Genomic DNA, 23,205 nt, shown 5'->3' on the forward strand with positions numbered 1-23,205 from the left:
CATCACATGGCATTCATGATGCATGAACATGCTAAAACTTTATAATTTATTTGCTTTAAATCGTAAAGGTTTATTCTACTCACCTCTGGCTGAAGCTCTACTGACTCAGAAGCAGCTGAACTCACTGCTGGGGTCCTCGGTTCCTCGGGTCCGAACCTACACAGGTGGACTCAAATGAGGGACCAAACAACTAGAACATAACTCTAAAAACATCCCCCAAAAAAACCCCCTAAAACACCTCCAAACAATCATGCAAAAACATACAAAGGAAGGCAGAACAGGGCAGGTTTGGCGGCACCTTCGGCGGCCGAAAGTCCCAGACAGAGACGAAAGTATCTTTTCGGGGGCAACTTCGGCAGCCGAAAGGCCTGCCTCCCAAGCCATGTTCGGCGGCCGAACCTGGTTTCTGCCAAAGGGCAGAAACTTGGCTCCCTTTGCACAAAAACTTCTCCTTTCCATTCCAACATGCATATAACTCATCCAAATCATGCAAATATACATACATTGGCTCCTAGGGGCTTCAAACTAACTTAAACCCCAACTACAACACACAACAACAACACATTGCTCAAAAACACAACATAAACTCAAAAACCTAACTATGAGCTAAACATGCATTCTACCCCATAGATCTTGCATAAAACTTACTTTAAACATGAAATGAGCTTAAGATCGGCTCTTACCTCTTGAAGATTGAGAGAGAGACGTCCTAAACTCGGAGGTGGGAGATTTTTGAGTTCTTGAACCTCAAAGCTCCAAAACTTGCTTTAAACTCGAAAATCTTCAAAACAAAGCAAAAACTTGTGAAAATCTTGAAAGATTTGAAGGAAAGAACTCAAGGATGGTGAGGAACAGCGGAAGGGCTCACCTTGGCCGAAAATGGGGAGAAAGCTCGCCCATTTCGGCTAAGGGGCTCTTTTATAGTGGCTGGCCAGGCCACATTCGGGAGCCGAACGTGCCCCCGCATGCATGCCATGTTCGGCGGCCGAACTTGAGGTTCGGCTGCCGAACTTGAGGTTCGGCTGCCGAACCTGGGCTTCCCTCACTTATGCCTTCGGGGGCCTAAGGCTCACCCGAAAAGCATGCATGTTCGGCGGCCGAACTTTGAGTTTCGGCGGCCGAACCTGAGTTTCCTCCAAGGGTGTTTTTATTCAAAAACTCATTTCCTCTTTACTTAAAATCATCAAAAACATTAAAACATTTCATGAAAACATGGTTTTTCTCTTCTAGAGGTCTCCGATATCCGAGATTCCACCGGATGGTAGGAATTCCGATACCGGAGTCTAGCCGGGTATTACAGTTTTTGCTCCAGGAGATCTTACGGGATCCTGGCCGTTTTTGCTCCGGGGAGATCTTGGTGATCCCGCCGGCCACCTACCTAACTGAGGTCTTGGGCATTTATGCCTGTTTCATTTTTCTTGTTTGTTTCTTTCATGAAAGCAATGTGAGTAGAGACAAATAATGAACAGGGACGATGATCAACGTCTATTCCATTATCATGCTTTAAGGTACAATAGGTCTTTTACATTTGACGATACCTTAGGGGAAGTACTTTTTCAAGTGCTGGATGTTCCAGGCATGGGGCTCAGGGTTTCCTTGCATATCTTCAATTCGGTATACTCCTGGTGTAATACCCGGCTAGACTCCGGTATCGGAATTCCTACCGTCCGATGGAATCTCGGGTGTCGGAGACCTCTAGAAGGGTAAAAATCATGTTTTTATAAAATGTTTTAATGTATTTTATGTTTTTAAGCTAGAAAGAAAATGAGTTTTTGCATGAAAATAGCCTTGGAGGAAAACTCAGGTTCGGCCGCCGAACCTCAAGTTCGGCCGCCAAATATGCATGCACTTCGGGAGCGCTTTAGGCCCCCGAAATCATAAGTGAGGGAAGTCCAGGTTCGGCCGCCGAACATGGCATGCATGCGGAGGCACGTTCGGCTCCCGAATGTGGCCTGGCCAGCCACCTATAAAGGGGTCCCTTAGCCCAAAACGGGTGAGCTTTTCTCCCCATTTTCGGCCAAGGTGAGCTCTCCGCCGTCCCTCACCGATCTTGAGTTTCTTCCTTCAAATCTTTCACGATTTTCTCAAGTTTTCACCTTGTTTTGAAGATTTTCGAGTATAAAGCAAGTTTTGGAGCTTTGAGGTTCAAGAAACTCAATCTCTCCCATCTTCGAGCTAGGGTCGTTTTCCTCTCGATCTTCAAGAGGTAAGGGCCGATCTTGAGCTCACTATATGTTTTAAACAAGTTTTAAGTTAATTCATGGGGTAGAAATGTATGTTTATGTTAGTTGAGCATTGTTAGGTTTTATGTGTTTTATGGACAATGTATGTTGGATATGCATGTTTGATGTGTTGTAGATGGGGTTTAGGATAGTTTGAAGCCCCTAGGAGCTGATGTATGTATCTATGCATGTTTTGGATGAGTTGTATGCTTGATTGAAGGTTTTGGGAGGCAAATGTGCATGAGGAGCCGAGTTTCTGTCCTTTTGGCAGAAACTAGGTTCGGCAGCCGAAGGACTTTCGGCCGCCGAACCTGCCTGGGAGGCAAGCCTTTCGGCTGCCGAAGCCAGCCCCCGAAAAGAGACTTTCGTCTCTGGAGGGCACTTTCGGCCGCCGAAGGTGCCGCCGAACCTGCCTGACTTTCGGCTCTGGAGGGACTTTCGGCAGCTGAACCTGCCGCCGAAAGTGCCCTGTTCAGCCTTCCTTTGCATGTTTTGCATGATTGTTTTGAGGTGTTTTAGGGGGTTTTTGGGGGATGTTTTTAGAGTCATGTTCTAGTATGTTTGGTCCCTCATTTGAGTCCACCTGTGTAGGTTCGGACCCGAGGAACCGAGGACCCCAGCAGTGAGTCAGCTGCTTCAGTCTTTGTCAGAGCTAGCTAAGGTGAGTAGAATAAACCTTTACATTTTAAAGCGAATAAATTATAAAGTTTTGAGCATGTTCATGCATCATGAATGCCATGTGATGATTTAGGTTGTTTGCATTAGGATTCACGAATATGTTGCATTGCATTTTATGATGTTGATGTGGATTGGTTATTGAATGATCCCTTAGTCCTCATATGATATGATATGATGATGATATGGCATGATATGGTATGGAAGTCCGGTTGACCCATTCTACGTCCCGGCACTATGTAAGAGAAAGACCGGTTGACCCATTCTACGTCCCGGCACATTAGAATGTTATGATACGTTATGTTAAGAGAAAGACCGGTTGACCCATTCTACGTCCCGACACTTTGGAATGTAGAGGACTATTGGTGACAATACCATCCGTGATGTGATTTGTCTGTGATGTGTTGCATTCCATTATGGCATATGATTTAAATGTTTTTATTATTCTGCTCACTGGGCTCTAGTAGCTCACCCCTTTCCCTAATCCCCCAGGGTTGCAGGTACGGGCTAGACAAAGAAGTCATGATGGATGAAGTCATGTGTATGTAATAGATAGAATGTGGACATGATAAATTGTAAAATGATGTAAAGTTATGAATAGTTATGTTATGTAAAAATGATATTGAGGATTAGAGGTTGTGCTTGACCCTATGTGTATGGTGATCCCTTTTGTGTACATGATCTATGTTTTATGATGTTTATGTTCTACCAAGCTTGTGTATGATGAGATGCCCCATTGGAGCATTTGTTGAGAGCTCCAGTGTGGGGTTTATGTTTATGTTTATGTATATGTTTATGGGCATGCACAGGTTGAGCTTGGTTTATGGAAAGAAAAGTTCAAATTTTTATGTATGTTGTTGATCATGTATGGGATTAATCAGATTTACAGGATGCATGTCAGGCTTGCTACGGGTCCCGACGGCCTTATGCCGATCTGGATCCTAGCGCCGGTAGCGGTCCGATTTTCGGGTCGTTACACCTGGCTTGACCACTTTTGCTATTATGAAGGGGCCCTCCCAAGTCGGCGCCGACTTGCCTACTGCCGCTCTTTTTCCCGTAGCCTCCAGGTTTCTTAGGGCCAGGTCTCCCACCTTCAGGCTTCTTTCCCTGACCCTTTGGTTGTAATAACGGGCTGCCCGTTGTTGATAAGCGGCAGTTTGGACTTGAGCTTCCTCCCTAACCTCTTCGAGAGCATCCAGGTTGCTTCTTAACTTGTCATCATTAGTACTCTCATTAGCAAATTGGACTCGATGAGTGGGAATTTGCAGCTCGACTAGGACTACGGCCTCTGTACCAAAAGCGAGTGCGAAGGGCGTTTCTTTAGTGGACGTTCTGGGGGTAGTTCGGAGTGCCCACAGGATGTTGTTGAGCTCTTCCGCCCAGTTCGCCTTGGCCCCGTCCAGCCGTTTCTTCAATCCTTGGAGGATAGCTCTGTTGGTGACCTCTGTTTGACCGTTGGTTTGAGGGTGGGCCACTGAGGAGAACTTGTGCCATATGCCCATGTTTACCGTAAATGCTCTGAAGGCACTGCAATCAAATTGCCTGCCGTTGTCTGAGATGAGCACCCTGGGTATGCCGAATCTGCAGATGATGTGCCTCCATACAAAATCTATCATCTGGCGGGCTGTGATTGTGGGAATTGCCTCTGCCTTTGGCCATTTTGAGAAGTACTCCACAACCACCACTATAAACTTTTTCTGCCCTGTGGTTTTGGGAAAGGGTCCCAGGATGTCTATTCCCCATTGTGAGAACGGCCACGGGCTAGATATGCTGGACTGAGGAGTGGCTGGGACATTGATGGCGTTGGCAAACCTCTGGCATACATCACATTTCCGGACGAATTCTTCTGCCTCTTTCTTAACAGTGGGCCAGTATTACTCTTGCCTGAATATTTTATTGGCCAGTGTTCCTGCGCCTTCGTGAGCTCCGCACATTCCCCTATGTATCTCTTCCATCACCTTTATCGCTTCCCACAGACGGCGCCACTTGATGATCTAAGATCCAGAAAATAGGATTTTACAAAGGTTCTGTAAAACTGGAAAAGAAAAGCCTAGGCCTAGAGGAGAACATTTCTCCTTTTATATGTTTTCTTTTGTCCGCTAGTGACGTGTAACAGAATGTGTGTCATTAGGCCACCTGTTCTTGTCATGTTGATATGGACGTACGAGAAAATCAGATCGCTGCCCCATGCGTAACGGCCCCTGATTCTCCCAGACGCGCGTACGGGTGGTTCCAAGTGAAGAATGGGTAGGTTTTCTTCCTGATTCCGGGCCGGACCAAAAGATATAATATGGGCTGAACCTAGAGAGGATTTTATTCATCGGGCCCAAAGGTCTAGGCCGGCCTGATTGAGGAGACTGATGGCAGTCCAATCTCCAGACTGGGTGGACCGAACTTGATGCATGTGATGAGACTTGTGGACCTCTAGATGATGGGCTGGTGTCGTAAGCCTGGTCGACCAGAGTGAAGAAATCCAGCGGTCATAAAAATAAAAAATTTCAAATTCGAATTTCAATTAAAATCCATTATTAACAAAATTTAAATTGGAGCTCTACCTCGCTCACAAAAGAAAAAATAAAAATAGACGAATTTAAATGGAATTGGGCCAGTACGGGCTTTTTTTTTCCAAAAAAGAAAATTGATAATTTTTGCCGGTGGCACCGTGGCAGGCCCTCGTATTCCCTATCTAATGATTTCGCACAGAAGAAAAGTTGCATATAAACACTTCCACTTGCCAACCAGTAGCAGCTCCTCTTCGCCGTCCCTGAAGAAGTTGGTGGTACACACGGTGGCCGGTTCTATACACATTTCAACCCCAGCCTCAAAGCCTCAGATCTCTACCTTGTTGCTTAACAGAACTCTGAATTCCCTATTTTGCCATTTTTCTCTGCATTTTTACACTACTAGATCACCACCCACCCACCCTTGCTCGTCCTACATTTCGAGTCGCCATGGCGGCTCGATCTCTGCTTATTCTGGCAATGGCGAGCCTTCTCGTGGAGGAGAGCTTAGAAATTACATTCTCGTCGAAGCTGATTCATAGATTCTCTGACGAAGTGAAGGCGCTTAGGGTTTCGGAGAATGAGAGCTTGAGAATGAGTAACTTATGGCCTGCGAAGAAGAGTGTGGAGTATTACCAGAAGCTCGTCAGCAGTGACCTTCAGAGGCAGAAGATGAAGCTCGGACCTCGTTACAATTTTCTCTTCCCTTCCGAAGGCAGCACAACGACGTCGTTTGGAAATGACTTTGGATGGTACACTTTTACTTGTTTTTATAAATTTGTTTCTTCTAAAAGGTTTTCTTATAATCTTGTAAGCCTATTGCGTATTGGGTTCTCATGATTTCTGTTTATGGTCATCGTTTGCAAGTTATTGACTGTTGATATTGACTAATTTGTTCATTAATTAATTTCTTAAATTGAAAGAAGATGCGCAATATTAAGAGTTGATTGGCTACTTGTTGGTTCCTCCCTCTTTTGCCTCTTTCTTAGTAATAAATTAAATTTCTGATACTGACTTTGACGAAATGTCAAAATCTGGTCTTTACTGGTCATGCTTTTTTCCTTATCCCTCCCTCCTTTCTCTTCATGGTTTAAAATATGGACAATTCAAATATCAAACAGTCAACTGTCTAGTACAGTTCTAGCAAATCTTACTTAATTGGAGGAAACAATTCTCTGGTTTATTGGGTTTTTTTCCAAAAGAAGCACCCAAATACAATTTACGTTAATTTGTTAATTACATTAATGTACTGTAACTTGGAATTCAGGATTTATCACAGGAAATAGGAGTTACTGGGTAAATTTTGTTTCTGTTGTGGGTTTTGATGGGCAACATGAGATTGAGAGGGAATCAGTTAATGGAAATTTCTTGATTGTCTTTGCCTATAAAGTATTTCTATTATTTTATTGTGCAACCTAAAACGTTTTTAACTGTGATATAGCAGATGTTATGTGCTGCAGTGCTTAAATCTAAAGTTTTTTACATGTATGCTCATTAATTAAAGTTAGTCATATATATATATATATATATTGGGTAGCGAGTGGTAATTTTGCTTCTAAATATAAACGCCTGTTTATTTTATTCTTCTATATAAACAGAGAGGATAAGTACAGTTGTTGTTGAGATAAGCCAGGGCAAGCTTAGTTCCACTTATTTTAGATGGGCGGGAACTCAAATTCGACTGTCAAGCTTTGTTTTGAATATAAGTTTTCGACTGTCAAGCTTTGTTTTGAATATAAGTTATTCAACTTCGGCTGATTATTGAGCCTCACATTGAGTTTAGACATGGCCATGAGCTGGGTTGGGCCCAAAAGTGAATCAAAATCGTCAAGTTCATGGTTCATCCCCGATCAGAATTGCCTAGGGGTTCCTGGTTCCTTGCCCTTGAATTGTGCTGGAATCAGCAATTTGGTCAGTTTCAAACTGTGAATTAAAAAAAATTTATCTGCATTGTTGATTGCCTCAATTCAGATCAAATTAGCATTGGAACTGTGAGGAACGAGCCCTGATTCAGATCCCATTCACAAACCAGAATCGTCTGTTTTGACTAGAAGTCAGCTCATGGCCACTGAAACGGCTTTAAAGAATTCATTTGTAATTTTTTCTGTATTAATTCAGTATCAAAATATTTTTTAATTTGAACTGACCCTACTACTAATGGGTTTGCCCATATACAAAGTTCAAGCAACATTAGTGTTTACAAGGAAATGACGGTCTGACTCCTCTCTACATAGAGGTGGTGGCTCCTTGCATGGGGGTTGACTTGATGGAGTTAAAGGGGTGGAATGTAAGTGGAGGTTAGGTGGTTAACCTATTTGGAAGTTAATTTTGGTTGTGAATGAAAGTTAATTAAGGTTAAATATTTACATCTTTACTTGTCCCTTTTTCTTAAAAGGGTGTAATGTAAAGATTTTAGAAGTTCACATGCATTAAACCTTTTTAAAAAAATCCAAACAAACACAGTATTAGAGGTGCTAGGTTGCTTCCTTGGAGCACTCCAAGCAGGTGATATTTAAAAGGTGTTGGCCCTTTTAATTTTGCCCACACCCAGTTGCCAACACAATAAGGCTCGCCTCATGTGAAAAAGGAAAATATCTCTACCCTGGTTAAATGGTTGTTTCATGTACCTTTTTTTTTAATTGTAGGTGTGACTTTATGTGGCTCTTATCAAAATGGGCTTAATTGCTGTGCACCTAAATCAATTCTGGAGTTTTTCCTGTTCTCTTTTACATTTACTTGTATTCGTTTTAAATTCTGTTTTGCATAATTTAAAAACTGTATAAATATCTTTATTTCAAATATGTGGTTATCCTTAATGAAATTATAAATTCACTTTTTAAATTATTTACTCTTTCGTCCCAAAAAGATACTTGTTTTCCTTTTATATCCATTTTAAATTATAGGCAACTTTCCTTTTTAGATGGTAATTGATTTATTAGCTTTCTAATGTACCCCTATTTAATATGCATCGAAAAATTAAAATTTACTAATCCCAAGAACAATTTAGTAATGGAAGAATATGAGAGATGGTATATCAGGAAAGATATATAAAATTTGTGGGTTATATTAACTATATTTTCTCAATCTATATGAAACTATACAATTATCTTCCTGGGACGGATGGAGTAAATTATATTTTGTAAGGTATTATTAAACCAATGTGCAATTAAAATTAAGATTATAATGCAATAAAACTTAAAATTAACATTAAAATATTATGTTTGATTATAAACCTAATATTTTATTATTGTTTAATTGATAATTTTCAGTCATACATTTAATTGAATTGACAATGGTTGTGGTGCATTAAAATAAAAATTACTAAATAAATAATAAATAGTATATTGCTTATATTTTTGTATGTTATAAATATTATATTACTTAAATTTATATTACTTGTATACTTGTATGATTTTTCTTTTTAAGTTTTGTGGCTTGCCCTGCCCGGCCTTGCGCCTTGCACTACTATAGGACATGTGGTGCTCTAGTGAGCCTTGAGCCTTTAATAGCTATGCAAACATAGTAAAATTTATTAATCCTTCTTTTTAGTCCATTCCATATCCTTCCACAATTTTCATTAACTTTCCAATTCATTGTTTTAAAACTCCCTTGCAATACCTTGGGCTACTTGGTTCTAATCATGTCCTATGCAAATACCCTTAGGACCATCATATTTGTATCAGTACTCTCTAATATAATAACATGTATCCACTATGAATGACATCAAGGTTTCGACACTTTGGACGTGTATCTCATTTGTAGAACAGTGAGTGCTCCTCAATATCTTGGATTGAGAGTTTATTAAAAGAACCATGAACCAAGAAACACAAAGATTCCAAACTTTTTTTTATTGACTGTTTTTCCTTTACAAAGTGGGAGTCTTCTCTTTTGTTTATACATTTCTATAACAAAGTATGTTTCTCTTGGACAAGGGAATGAGTATTTGACCTATATATAACCTTTTGTTAATATGATAAAAATGTTGCAATCATTTGGCTTTTCATGCAACATAATGTTACATATGTAAGTTTTTATTTTCTTTCTTTTAAAAAATACTTATTTCAATCTTCTTCACTTTTATTTATTTGTTTATTTTTATTTCTTTTCCTTGTCTCCTGTACCTTTACTCCAAAGCAAATATCTTATACTCTATAGATTTATTAGTTAGTAATGACCAAAAAGTTTAAATTTGGTTGTGATAACATAGAATATACCGTTTGAAGATAATAAAACATTTTTTTCTCAAAATATTCCTTTACGATTCAAGAAAGAGGAGGATGTTTTTTAACTCTAATACTCCGACTCTTTATTTTGCCATGCCACATCCCTGTCAATATGATATGGCAAGGGACATGACATGGAAAAATGTGTACGACACATTTATGCAGTTGGACATTCAAGTTACGAATATCTTTAAAGATGAATATCATAGTTAATAAAGTGCTCTTTTTTCTCAAGATGGAGAGTATGGATAACAAAATATTGTTTTTAATTTTAGATAAAATAATAGTTATTTGGTTGTATATAATGATCTAATTTAGGGTATACTTATTATTACATAATTTATATTTTTTTCCTTCTATTTTATTTTAAATAACATAATTTATTCAAAAAAGGTTCCCGTGTCTAAATTGAGGTTCATATCCCTGTATTTTGCATTCAAAAGTTGACAAGTTGGACACAAGGATATGTAACCATTTCTGACAATTGTACCCGAGTTTGATAAACAAAGCTTTTCAAATACTGGACTTCCTGATTGGAATCCTTAAAAGCAAGCCAAGGCAGCAGAAAGTTCAGATTGTGTACTATTTAACCACTTACTAATGCAATAATGAGTTCATTAAATTAACATTTATAAGATTGTTTTTCCTTGAAAAAAGTTTCTGTTTGGATGGTTGTGTGTTAACGACTTAAGGAAACTGTTTAAAGACTTTCAGATATTCTTTTGCCAGTATGACTGGAAAAAAAAGGGAATCCAGCCTATGGCAAAATTTGCGTAGGACTAGAGTTTTGAATTCAACTAAACCTCCCTAATAGCATGAACTTACAAGCTGACTATCTCTTATTGTTTTGGTTTTGTATATTTATTTCCCCCTAAGTATAATTGTGATTTCTTTAATATACAGTTAAAGCATCACCAAAAAATTTCCAAATCTGTTATAAAAATTTTCAAATATGTTATCTTCGTTTCATGGCTTTTTGTTATTTTGGCATTTGATATCTCCAATTTCCAATTTTTAGGTTGCATTACACCTGGATTGATATAGGGACACCTCACACATCATTTCTTGTTGCACTTGATGCTGGGAGTGATCTATTATGGGTGCCTTGTGATTGCATGCAATGTGCCCCTCTATCTGCAAGTTACTATAGTAGTCTGGTAAGCGAGCCTTTCCACTATTACAATATGTTATTTCTTGTGGTACTGTTTTATCTCCATTCTTTAATTTCCCCCTGATTATTGTTTCACATCTAGTTGCGCTTTTGTAATTCTAATTATAGTGATATGTACATATTAGTAGGTATTTTGGCTTGATATATTTCGATCATTACCTCAGTTGCTATATTCTATATTCCATTCAGTTCCCAATTCTAGTAATTCAAGTGTATGGGATGACTTGCAAATATATCTAAATCTTGACCAAATCGGAAGAATTGATAGTGAATAGGATGAGTTGATACTGTTGGCCAGCATCCCTTCGAACAATGGCGCTTGGGCTCCTACATTATGAGGAATTGAAGTTTACTAACAGCTTAAGCTTTTGGCATGGTGGTAAGCGCTCAATTCCACAATTAGTATCAAAGACAAGGTCATGGGTTTGAATGCTAGCAGGTGTTGGGGTGGGGATTGTTGACCAAGTGCGGTAGCATCATACTCAGATCCCTTGAAACCACGACACTTGAGTTGTTATGCTATAAGGATTTGAAGTTGTACCTCTCTTAAGCTTTTGGCATGGTTGTTAGCACTTGATTCTACATATACGAACCAATGGATCTGGTCAATTCTTTTTCTTAAAGGTTATTAGACCCTATAGGTTTAATATTTAAGGCTTGAGTTTATTTTTATTATGAAAGTAACTGTTTTTCTTCCACTAACCATTGTATTCCCTCTCATGTCTTTTATTGGTTTATTCACTTTTCCAATTTTAGTTGTCAAATTATGACATCAACTCATTATAGTGGTATATTATGACCACATAAATCCATTATAGTAGTATTATGATATTTTTATTATTTAATTATTTGATCAAATTTGTATGAAAAATTCTTCACAATCATTGTCTACAATTCAAGAGTTCTTAATTTATAACATAAAACTATAACATATTTGAACATATTGTTCTATTGTAAAGCATAACATATTGTTCTATTATAAAGCATACTTCTAATTAGCAAAGTGATAATTCTATATTATCAAAATATGTCATTGTTATATGTATACAAATGTACACACTTTTTTTGTAAAACATGTATCATTTTTAATTAATTTATCAAATGTTATAACTCGATTCTCATTTCACAAAATGAAGATTTCGATTATCAATTTGGCAACTGTGATCTCAGCGTGGACAAGCCTTTATCTGGTCTGGTCCCTATTGTCCAATGTGCACTGGACTCTCACAGTCTTCTTATCCCTCCAATTCTTTAAATTACTTTTATTACCGCTAAGATAAAAGGCAAAAAAAATGGTAGGAGAGTGATTAAACTATAGATTTTAGATGCTCTTCAGGAGAGCCATTTGGGTGGATAATGGTCTTGTGCTTGCTGCCTGCGTCATGATAGATTGCATCCAAAAAATGTAGAAACAACAGCTCAGTTGTGTAATTGAGAATGGCAAGGTATGTGCCTGAAGGCATTGGTGTGATGTGTTAGGTGATTTATGAATTAAGAGGAGAAATTTAGCAGTAGAGCACGCAAGTTTTCTACCAAAGACCTAGGTTATTGAAGCATCAATTGCTTGGTAACTCCTATCTACTCATAGGGGAGATACATATATTTGATGGCTTACCATGATTAGACAGTCTTGTGGTAGATTTATTACCATAATAACCAAATACCATGCAAAACAAGTTCCAAAAAGGTTGGAATTTAACTTTAATATTAATGTAACATGTGGAGAAAGCTGTCTTCTTTCATAATCATTTGTGTAAGGTGTCTTAATCCTGATAATGATCTTTCCATTTGCCCTGGACTACTAGTGCAACCGATCTTTGGTAAAGGCTTATGCTTCATTGTATTATTTTGATGTATATTACCAAGCTAGTTCAGCAAAGTTTACCTTTTTTGTTCCAATATCTGTGTGTTCCTTTTATGTGTCTGTGATCTAATAAATAATTAGTTTTCTTAAGATGATTTCTTGTTTGGCCTCATTAATTTCTTCTTCCTAAAATCCATTTCTGGATTTTTTCTTAATATTGTCATGCATGCTAAGGTATTTTATAAAAGTTTGTTGAGGTAGTTTTGCATGGAAAATTGTTGAATTATGTGACTACATGAATGTAGACTTGTATGTGACATTGGAATTTTTAACGAAGAACATTTAATGTAGCATGTATTGATTGTTTCTACCAACATGCTTGCAGATAGAGTAGATTTTTCTATTAGGTGTAGTTGTCAAACATATCATATGTTTAGCAAATTTGAGTTTAACAATACTTTGCGTAACATATACAATTGATTCCCTTTTTCAATGAGTAGTAAAGATCATTAAGCTTCACAAGTTTGAATGTGTTATCATGTTAAATTAGAGATCCACATTATAACAGTTCTGGGAAACCCAAACTGTAAATATATTGGTCTAGGTACCTTCAAAGCTTGCTTGTTGAAATTAAATGCATGATAAATTGCAAAAGAAAAGAAAAAAAAAATTGATTTCAAATGTGATAAACGGCTGACAAGATAGCCAAAAAAAAAAAAAAAGGTTAATTACATAATATGGTGAAAGAATAATTCTTTCATTCAGCATGTGTGTTCTACTGAGATGTGTTCTTTGGCTAATCTGACCTTAGCTGTGTTGCATAATGATCATCTTAAATCATTCATTGTCATTTGAACTAGTCTTGGTTGTTACCCTGTATTGGCCAAGACAATGATATGGGATTACTTTGATGTTGCATAGCACTGTTTTCTAGAATTGCAAATGCTGTCCATAACAGGACACTTCAGATGAAATGTCTGATACTCACCATTACAGAGTGTGACTAATCAGGTGCTCATGCTGTAATCAGGAAATAGAGGGGGAGGCACAAATTGTTCACTTTCCTTATTTTGTCGATTTCCTTTACATATTCTAATGAGCTTTCTGATGTTTTAAAGCCATAACTCTTTAGTGGGCTTTCTTTTAAATTTTATTTGATTCATTGGCTCATCTATTAGATAAAGTCCACATGCTTATAATATATTTTCTATTTTTTTCTTTTAATTTAAAGGTAAAGCATTATTCCTTATTTGTCATTTCCCCCTTTTTTTTTTAAAAGGGGCTTGTTTGATTTATAAATTAGGCTTGATTGTATTTATTTTCTTCAATGTTGTTGTAAAATTCTCTTTAATAATTATGCCAGCTATCACTATAATGTTATAATATCATCTAAAGGAATAGATGTGCTAGATATTTATATGTTATCCAGCTAGTCAAATACATCTTAAATTGTGAAATAAAGTCATTTTATGCATCGCTTAATAGAAATTCAGAGAGCCTACCATGACTAATACTCAGCATAGGCTGTTTCTAATCCCTACCTGAGATATCAGTGTTGGCATTATGACTTTCACATGGATAGTGATCTATTAAGCCTATTCTCTGTTTATTTCAGCTTCCTGTTTCTAATGTTCGTAGCATGCCACAAACTTTTTAACCCTAGGTGAACAAGAGGGGGAGATTTTAGTTCATTGTAAGCATCAGATGAATAATGCCAGAATTTTATATAGATGGAGTTTTTCTTGTTTCTCAAAATGGGTGCATTGCTGGAGAGGTATTGAATGCCCAGTACGGAAGTGTGATAAGTTGATGGTGGAGAGAGCAAGAAGGAAAAGAGGGAGACCTAAAATGATATGAAGGGAAGTAGTATCAAGATATTTTTTTTTTTTTTGGACATTTGATGTGCACTTGGTTTCCAACGGAGCTGAATGGTGAGAAAGGATCCATATAGTTGATCTCAACTAGTTTGAGACTAAGGCTTAGTTGTTATTATTGTATATGGTAACAGTTTTAGCACTTATTTCCGATAATTGATTGGCAGGTGCTCCCTCATATTTGGAGCATCTATTATGCAGGATAGAGATCTGAGTGAATATAGTCCTTCTCATTCAAGTACCAGCAAGCATCTATATTGCAGCCATCGGTTATGTGAATCAGGTCCAAACTGCAAAAGCGTTAAGCAGCCATGCCCTTACTCTGTTGATTATTACACAGAAAACACATCAAGCTCAGGATTGCTGGTTGAGGACATACTACATCTTGCATCAGATGGTGATGATGCATTAAATACTTCTGTGCAGGCTGCAGTTGTCATAGGGTGTGTTTCATATATCATTTCCTGTTTAATATCTTTATTTTGTGCTTCATTTATCATCTCCTGTTTAGCATCTTTAATTTAATGTATCTATTTTTATTTGCAAAGTTTACTTGTAATCCCGTCTCAAGGTTTTTATATTTTTTCTTTCTCATTTATGTCTGTATTATTTATGTTCTTATTTTCTTGTACACAGATGTGGCATGAAGCAAAGTGGTGGTTATTTGGATGGGGTTGCACCTGATGGTCTGATGGGCTTAGGACTATCAGAAATTTCAGTTCCCAGTTTTCTTGCTAAAGCAGGATTGATCAGAAACTCTTTCTCAATGTGCTTTGATGAGGATGACTCGGGGAGAATATTTTTTGGTGATCAAGGACCCACAACCCAGCAGTCTACTCCATTCCTGACTCTAGATGGGAATTAGTATGGTTCCTGTAGATTTTTTCTGCTCCTCTCTCTCCCTCTCTATTTTTCCCTCTTTCTCTTTGCTCCCCCCCTTCCCACAATAGATGCTAATTTTCCACACATTTATAATAACAAACTCTGGTTCATTCAGCACAACATACATCGTGGGAGTGGACGCCTGTTGTGTTGGCAGTTCTTGCCTGAAGCAGACAAGCTACCAGGCACTAGTTGATACTGGCTCATCATTTACATTTCTTCCAGATGAGGTTTATGAGAGAGTGACTGAGGAGGTATTTTTTTAACATAAATTCCATAGTGTGAAGTGGTTACCAAACTATCTGATATGATTATCATGCTTGATAGTTTGACCGACAAGTGAATGCCACGATCTCCAGCTTTGAAGGTTATCCTTGGAAATATTGCTACAAATCCAGGTGAATTTACATGGGACAATAGCTTTTTTGTCTTCTCTTTGTATGAGTATTATGCATGGTATGCAGTCCTAATATTTGAATTGGCTTGTTTACAGTCCAAATTACTCTCCGAAAGTTCCATCTGTGAAGCTCATTTTCCCTCTAAACAACAGCTTTGTGATCCATAATCCTGTTTTTATGATCTATGGCATTCAGGTGAGACCTATTGAAAATGACTGGTTGACTGAAAATTGTGTGCATGTCTTTTTGTTTTTTGGATCGAGTGAGTTGTTCTTTCCTGAGATGGTTGGAGAGGGAGAGGTCAACTACTCTAGAATAACATGAACCTAGTTTCGAAGTTGCATTGACAATGTTGGAAGTATATATAAATGACTCAAATCTAGAGTTTTGTTGTAAAGTAATCCTGAGTAGATGTGAGAGGGTTTAGTTGTTTTCAGTGCAGTAAAGGTTTTTGAAAGATCTATTAGTTTTCTTATGTCCTATTTCTTTGTTTGCTCCCACACCCCACTAAACCTGTGTGCATTGAGGCACATATTAATGCTAGAAATTATTTGTTCTCTAACTGTACAAATTTTATAGTCTACTTCATAATATATGCATATTGCTCATCCCCTAAACCAGTGCAATCTATATGTTTGTGGCCTTGGTATGTTAGGGAGTTGCTGGGTTTTGTTTAGCCATACAACCGACCGATGAAGATATTGGAATCATTGGACGTAAGTGTGTTATTATTATTGTTTTCTCCAAGGCAAAGGCTCCTTTTCATTAACTTCTCTGCTCCCTCCTCTATCTAGGCTTTTTATACTCTTAAGAGAAATTTTGTTGCAGAAAATTTCATGACGGGATATCGAATGGTATTTGATAGGGAAAACTTGAAGTTGGGATGGTCACACTCTAGTTGTGAGTTTTCTGGCCTTTGTTATGCTAGGGCCTAGGAATGCATAATTATACCATTATACTAGTTCTTGGTGCAGATGAAGTTAGTTTGTACCAATTTCCTTTTTATTTATTATGGACGTTAGTTTGTACCTATTTCTATCCTATAAATTATTAAATTTGTGGCTTTTTTATGCTATTCTCCCAGGTGTAAAAACAATTATAGACTAAAAGCTTTGATTTATGTGAGTTAGATCTTGATTGTCAATTTACACTCCCCTGTACATTTGCAGGTGAAGGTCAAAATGATGGTAAGAGGATGCCTCTTACTTCTCCCAATGCGGCGCCAGTTAACCCATTACCAACAAACGAGCAGCAGAGCACTCCTGGAGGACATGCAGTTTCACCTGCTGTTGCTGGAAGAGCTCCATCTAACCCGTCAGCTGCCTCAGCCCAACTACTCGAATCCCATTTTTATTTGAAGTCATTGCTGCTGGTGTTGCTGCTTCACATACTTATTTAGGTTTTTTGAGTAAATTCTGGCTGCCTTCTATAAAGATAAGTCTTATTCTTCTCACAGCTGTCTTCTACTTGTAAATTAAGCTTGTACTTTTCTATATGTATACACAATATCAGTAGATCTGTCCTGGGATCCAATGCCATAAGTTTTTTTTCCCCTCCTTAATGGCGTGTGGTAGAACAGGACTTGTAGGGCGCATACAGCACTTAGATATATTAATATCTCTTGTTTATGTCATCTCCTGTCCCTTTGCAGTAATCATACTTGAAATTGTTACCATTGTTGCCACAGTTATTTCATCTTGTATTGCTGGTTTGTTTGTTGATTTCTCCTTGCTTCAAAATCTCAGAAATTAGTGTGGCTGCAAGCATGCAATTATTGGATTATTTACTGGAGATGAGGGTGAAAGATACAACTTGCCACACGACACACTTTTCTTAGATAGAATTATAAGGGATCCAATTTTGGACTAAGAACCAGAGTTTCAGTCTCGGGGGTTTTCTAACAGTTGGACCTAGGGCCTTATCGTTCATTGGTGGCTAGACCGCAATTTTCCTTGGTCGTGATTCATAAAGAGAATGTGTTGATGGAAAAGGAAAACTATAAAATAGGAAGATGATTCAATGGTTGTGATTTACAGGATTATTGTTTTCCATTGATCTCACCACAGCTAAAATGCAATAGCTGGCTTTAGTGAGTTTTTAATTTTACTTGTGCAACCTTAGGTTACTTCAAACTTACTGAAGTGACAATGATCCAATAGCTAAATTGTGGGTTAACTTGGGACTTATTTGGGTGGGATAATTTAACTAAGAAATTTTAAGTTTTTAGAAAATATCAAAATTCTATCTGTTTGGTTGGTATTTTTTCTAGACTTTTTGTGAAGTTAAAAGTTATTCTTTGACTTGAGGAAGCAAGTTACTTTCTGTAATCCAGTTAAGTTGTTTTTTGAGAAGTGATTCTCAAAACCAAACAAGGCTTAAGGTTTTATAAAATGACAACCTAATGAAAATTAAGACAGAATATAATTAGCTGTGATTGACATCTGCAATTTAATTTAACAGCAAAACAAGAAATCTTGTCATGTCATTTGTAACCAACGCCTGAATTAATATTATTGCAATTATTGGGGTTTGTTAGCTGACTGAATACTCGATTACCCACCAGAAATGCTTTGTTCTAATGAGCTGTTTGTTTATTCAGTTTATACAATAAATGGGTAATTGTGGGTTTCCACAACTCAGCCACACCTGCATTAATTCTTTTCGTATTGTAATCTAAATCTCATATTAATTGCTGGGATTGCAAGTCCTTTGTGAATTGAATGGAACCTCCCAACTATTATTATATAAGAAAACCAAATATTCCATATTATTTGCAATAATATATAGAAGAAAAAAGGAATCAGCAGTCATACCCACTTAGTAAATTTATTTACTAATACTTTGCAGACGTTGCAGGTATGCATTATTTGTGTTTCGTGCTTTCGCCCCAACAAAATCTATGAATCCTTGTGGGTCAAATTTTGCTGTAAGTTTGAAAAAGAAGCTTTTGAGTGGGCAATTAGGACGCTTTTGGACTTTGATTGATGACTAGAATAAAAGACCTTTTGTTCATTTCTAAAAGAAGCTGTTAATATGTGCAACGTGTGCATCCAAAGCTTTCAAATCTAAAGCAGAAGTAGGAGAGGGAACCCATTAATGGATCTCCTTTTGCTTTTTTTTCATTTATTTTATTTTTTTAATCGTAGTTGGAATTTTCTTAAATGAGAAAGTTTCAAAATTCAAATATTTTATAGTTTTGTATTTTTAGTCATGAGTATTGTAACAATAGCGTGTTTGTTTAAAAGAATACATTTCAATTATTGGTTAATAATTAAAGGTTTGCAAATATAAAATTGAAAAACCTAGTATTCTATTTTTTTGAGCTAGGATTAAAAAATTTGGAGAGTCAATACGATTAGATCTAGAGAAAATAAGGATTCTGAGTGTGTAGATTTTATTTGGAGAGTCACGTTTCGCTCTCTTATTCCTTTTTCTTTATCCTCTAGTGACGCATAACTGTCGCTCTGTTTTAGTGTCACCTATCATGCGCAACTATAAGTACGGATATATCTGTCTTTCTATTATTTGTCACCGCAGTTATTTAATTTTCTTTCGGCATGCATGGTGGTAGAGTCTGAGTCTATTTTCCTATTTTCCATCACATCATGCAAGATAGGCTCTCTTCTATCGTGTTCGGGCATTCGGATAATCCGGGTTAAATTTGATGTTGATAAATTGGCCTATGGATTTTAATGGATTTTGAACCCGTCTCTTTTTTCAAAATTCGACCTCAATTCGGATGAGAGATCCAATGGTTATCACTCATAAAACACTTAATTTTCAATAATTGAGCCTGGAATCCAACGGTCATCACTCATAATGGTGAAAGACTTAATTTTCAATAGTTGCTTTTTTTTTTTTTTTTTCAATCGGCTTACAGGCTCATAGCACCGGTGTTTATGAACTAAAAATAATAAAACAATTTACATAAAATAATAAAATAATAAAATAATTCATATTTATATGTACACAAATAAATTAATATAATTCATATTATGTTGTCTAAATGTGTTATCATGATATTATTTATTATATTAACATCATGTACAAAATAATAATAATAAAATATTATTGAAACTTAATTTTATTATAGTTTCTTCTAAACCGGTTTTTCCCAAAAATATCTAAAAATATATTCTTTTAGAAGTAAATATGATTCAACCTTAGATATTTATTTATTACCAAAACACACCAAGTATCATTTAAAAGAAAAAAAAACTTCTTAGTAGCTAATTAAAATATTTGAGATAACATTACAATAAATTATTATTAGTTTTCTCATAGATTAGGAAAATTAATTTAATTAATTAATTACCTAAATGATCACTAAAACTTAATATAAAACAAATTCAAGTGGAGCCTTACTAGATATTTTGTTTCACTTTCATTACAGCTAGTGCTCTATTTAAAATTCAACAAAAAAAAGTGCTTTACAAATTTATTTAATTAAAAAAATTAATAAAATAAAATAAAGTGAACAAATAAAAATATATTTTTATTTAAAAAATTTTTTTTTGAGATGAATATATTTAAAATAATTTCATCATTTGCATAATCAATAATCGAAAAATTAAATATGAGAATGTGTTTTTATTAATAAAAATGTAAATTTTATTAAATTTTAAAAATAGTCAACTCAAAAATAAAAATATTTCAATTAGGTCTGAAATATCATGATTAGATCGAATAAGCGCGTGAATTATACCATTAATAGATCTATAAATAAAATTAATAGAAATAAAAATTATTCAAAATAAGAGATTTATAATTAAGACAAAACTATCAAATAAACTATTATTACAATCTCAAGTTGTATTAAATGAATTAGTGGACGGCTGAAACAAGGTGAATAATACTAGTACCTTCATGCATATACATGAAAATGTAGGGGCATCACTGCAAAAACTTTCCTTGTCATTTACTTACTTGCTCCCTAAGAACAGAGGTTAAGAAAGAGAAATGATATCTTAATATTGAGGGCATTGTCATCAAGAAAGAAGAACAAAAATATCATGTCTTGTAAAGCTTTTGTTCATGGGTGGGCCACCACCTTTTTGCCTGTTTGAATCAGATGAAAAAGCCTATATAAGAAGTATACCTCTGCAAAAGAAACACATCTGAGAAAGAAAAATAATAATAATAATAATAATAATTCCTGTTTGTTAGAAGGCAAGAAAAGAATCCATTATCATTTTTATTTGCAGGGAAGTTCCTGGTAACTTCTCTTTGGTAGCTGCTCACAGTTGTAATTTGTTTTATGATGCTATAAAATTTTCACCTTTCTTGCTTCTTATCACAAACCCACTTCCTATCTTCATTCAATCTTCCATTCCTTGATTTTTCCTTTGAAATTACTATCTGGGTTTTTGTTAGTTTCTGTGAAGCTCATAAATTTTGCACTGAAACTTTTGATTCTGTACTTGTTTGAGAAGTCTCTTTTTGTTAGATCATAATATCAAAAGATGGGTGTTGGAGGAACTTTGGAGTATTTATCTTATTTGATAACAAGCAGTGGCCATAAACACAAGAAGAAGAAGAAGCAACTACAGACTGTAGAGCTTAAGGTGAGGATGGACTGTGATGGCTGTGAGCTCAAGGTCAAGAATGCTCTCTCTTCATTAAGTGGTATGCGTAGTTTCTTTTCTCTTTCATGCTCTTCTTCTGTTTTTTTCTTCTTTCTGTCGAAGATAGATTCGCCGACTGGAACTACTGAATCTAAGTTATTTTAGATACGCTCCTTGAAGCTAAAGTCTTTTTTCTTTTTTTAAAATTTTGCAGGAGTTAAGAAGGTAGAGATAAACAGGAAACAGCAGAAAGTGACTGTAACTGGTTATGTAGATTCAAACAAGGTTTTGAAGAAGGCAAAGGCAACAGGAAAAAAAGCTGAGATATGGCCTTATGTTCCTTACAATTTAGTGGCTCAGCCTTACATTGCTCAGGCTTACGACAAGAAGGCACCACCTGGTTATGTCAGAAATGTAGAAACCACTGCAACCACTGGGACTGTGACTAGATATGATCAGGACCCATATATCTCCATGTTTAGTGATGACAATCCAAATGCCTGCTCCATCATGTAGTGAATCATTTTCTGTCTTACCCATCAGAGTCACCATTGTAAAATTTCCAGCTATGTTTTTCTTTTTTTTTTGGGATTTTGTTGTTAGATTTTGATTAGTGAGTTCTTGGATATTTTCCTGGTTTGCTTTCTGGAGTCTGCAGCAGTTTCTGTTTTTACCTATCATGGCCTTTGTGAAATGTCCAAATCAGTAGTCTGTAATTTTGCTGGAGTGGTTCGGGTGGTGGGCCAAACTCCAAATTTTCAAAAATGGGTTTACGTGTGGTGAAATATAAATCCTGTGGGATGTTAGAGGCTCCTGTATATTTAGTAACTTTTATTTTGTTTGATTGTTCTCCAAGACTTCTCTCTCCCCTTTTTAGCTTGGTCACAGCTGTAGTCCTATAGGATTTAATGATGAGAAGGTTTGCTACTTATAGTTAGGTTGCTATTCATGAACAGATGAAGAAAACTCATGATTCTATAGGGTGAGCAACCATCGGTTTTAATCAAAAAATAATTCTAACTAAATCAATAGTATTAGGTTTTATGATAGTATATTTCTAAATCGGGTCTAATTAATTTTGAATCAATATTTTAGAAAATTAAACTAAAAATAACAAGTGATTATTATGGTAGAATTTACCCTAATCAATAGTTATAATAAGAGGTTTATAAAATTTCTTGTATTTAATATTTTTAATAAATTTACAAGATAAGAAATTATATTTAGACCCATTAATCATAATTATTTATTTAGTCAGCGTAAAAATTTTATTTTATTAATATTTAAAAGATTTTAAATTTAAACTCTAATCGAAATGGATGAGATCATATGATAAAAAAACGAAATAAGTATTTGCAAGAGTGCCTATCTTGAGATTTGGCCAACGGCATTGGCGCTAACATTTCAAATTTAAGATTTGAAATCCATTATTTCCAGTAAAAGAGAAGAGTATAAAGGAAAGAAATTCCCAACAAAAGCATATTGTCTACTTTTTTCCCCCACAAGGACCAAACGTGAGCACAGAACCTTTCCTTTTTTTTTTTTTTTTTTTCTTTTTCTCTTCAAGCTTTCACTGATCCAAAGGAAGCGTAAAGATATTCATGCAAATGCAATACCCAGAATTCAAAAGGTATATCTACACTCCTAAATCAAGATTTGATGGGTAAGATTTCACATTAAAAGAAAAGACTTTAGTCCTATGATATAAAGGTTGAAGCCAGATATAGAAGCCCAAGAGATGTCCAAGGGCCAGTATAACCAAAAGCCCTAAACTCTTGGGCCGGAATTAATGAATCCGTCGTTGTTGCTACTTGAGACGAACTCTGATGGTCGCCAAACTTGGAATCAAAGCCAATTGTAAGCACGAGCTACCAAAATTCGTCAAAGCTCA

At 36.2% G+C, this 23,205-nt stretch overlaps 2 protein-coding genes across 3 annotated transcripts; both read left to right on the plus strand.

Annotated features, from left to right (window-relative positions):
• Window positions 1-5,593: 5,593 nt before the first annotated feature.
• Window positions 5,594-17,383, plus strand: LOC110628241 (aspartic proteinase-like protein 1). Of its 2 annotated transcripts, XM_021774807.2 has the most exons (10): window positions 5,598-6,150; window positions 10,640-10,778; window positions 14,672-14,913; window positions 15,107-15,334; window positions 15,468-15,606; window positions 15,680-15,750; window positions 15,846-15,945; window positions 16,406-16,466; window positions 16,579-16,650; window positions 16,920-17,383. In XM_021774807.2, the coding sequence occupies exons 1-10, from the start codon at window positions 5,849-5,851 to the stop codon at window positions 17,147-17,149; spliced, it is 1,584 nt and encodes a 527-aa protein (XP_021630499.1). In that variant the 5' UTR covers window positions 5,598-5,848; the 3' UTR covers window positions 17,150-17,383. The 2 variants fall into 2 exon arrangements, with proteins under 2 accessions (XP_043804742.1, XP_021630499.1); XM_043948807.1 differs by lacking the exons at window positions 16,406-16,466; window positions 16,579-16,650 and having other exon boundaries at window positions 5,594-6,150.
• Window positions 17,384-20,854: 3,471 nt separating this feature from the next.
• LOC110627868 (heavy metal-associated isoprenylated plant protein 23) lies at window positions 20,855-22,142 on the plus strand. The gene is made up of 2 exons (XM_021774242.2): window positions 20,855-21,375; window positions 21,529-22,142. Exons 1-2 carry the CDS (start codon window positions 21,213-21,215, stop codon window positions 21,828-21,830), a joined length of 465 nt encoding a protein of 154 aa, XP_021629934.1. The 5' UTR covers window positions 20,855-21,212; the 3' UTR covers window positions 21,831-22,142.
• The last annotated feature ends 1,063 nt before the right edge of the window (window positions 22,143-23,205 follow it).

The sequence above is a fragment of the Manihot esculenta genome, chromosome 12 (assembly GCF_001659605.2).
Source record: "Manihot esculenta cultivar AM560-2 chromosome 12, M.esculenta_v8, whole genome shotgun sequence".
Lineage (NCBI taxonomy): Eukaryota > Viridiplantae > Streptophyta > Magnoliopsida > Malpighiales > Euphorbiaceae > Manihot > Manihot esculenta.

Coding starts and splice junctions, on each gene's coding strand:
- LOC110628241 (XM_021774807.2), top strand. CDS start 5,849: ATGGCGGCTCGATCTCTGCTTATTCTGGCAATGGCGAGCCTTCTCGTG. Junction 15,335..15,467: donor CTGACTCTAGATGGGAATTA/GTATGGTTCCTG, acceptor TGGTTCATTCAG/CACAACATACATCGTGGGAG. Junction 15,607..15,679: donor ATGAGAGAGTGACTGAGGAG/GTATTTTTTTAA, acceptor CATGCTTGATAG/TTTGACCGACAAGTGAATGC.
- LOC110627868 (XM_021774242.2), top strand. CDS start 21,213: ATGGGTGTTGGAGGAACTTTGGAGTATTTATCTTATTTGATAACAAGC. Junction 21,376..21,528: donor TGCTCTCTCTTCATTAAGTG/GTATGCGTAGTT, acceptor AAAATTTTGCAG/GAGTTAAGAAGGTAGAGATA.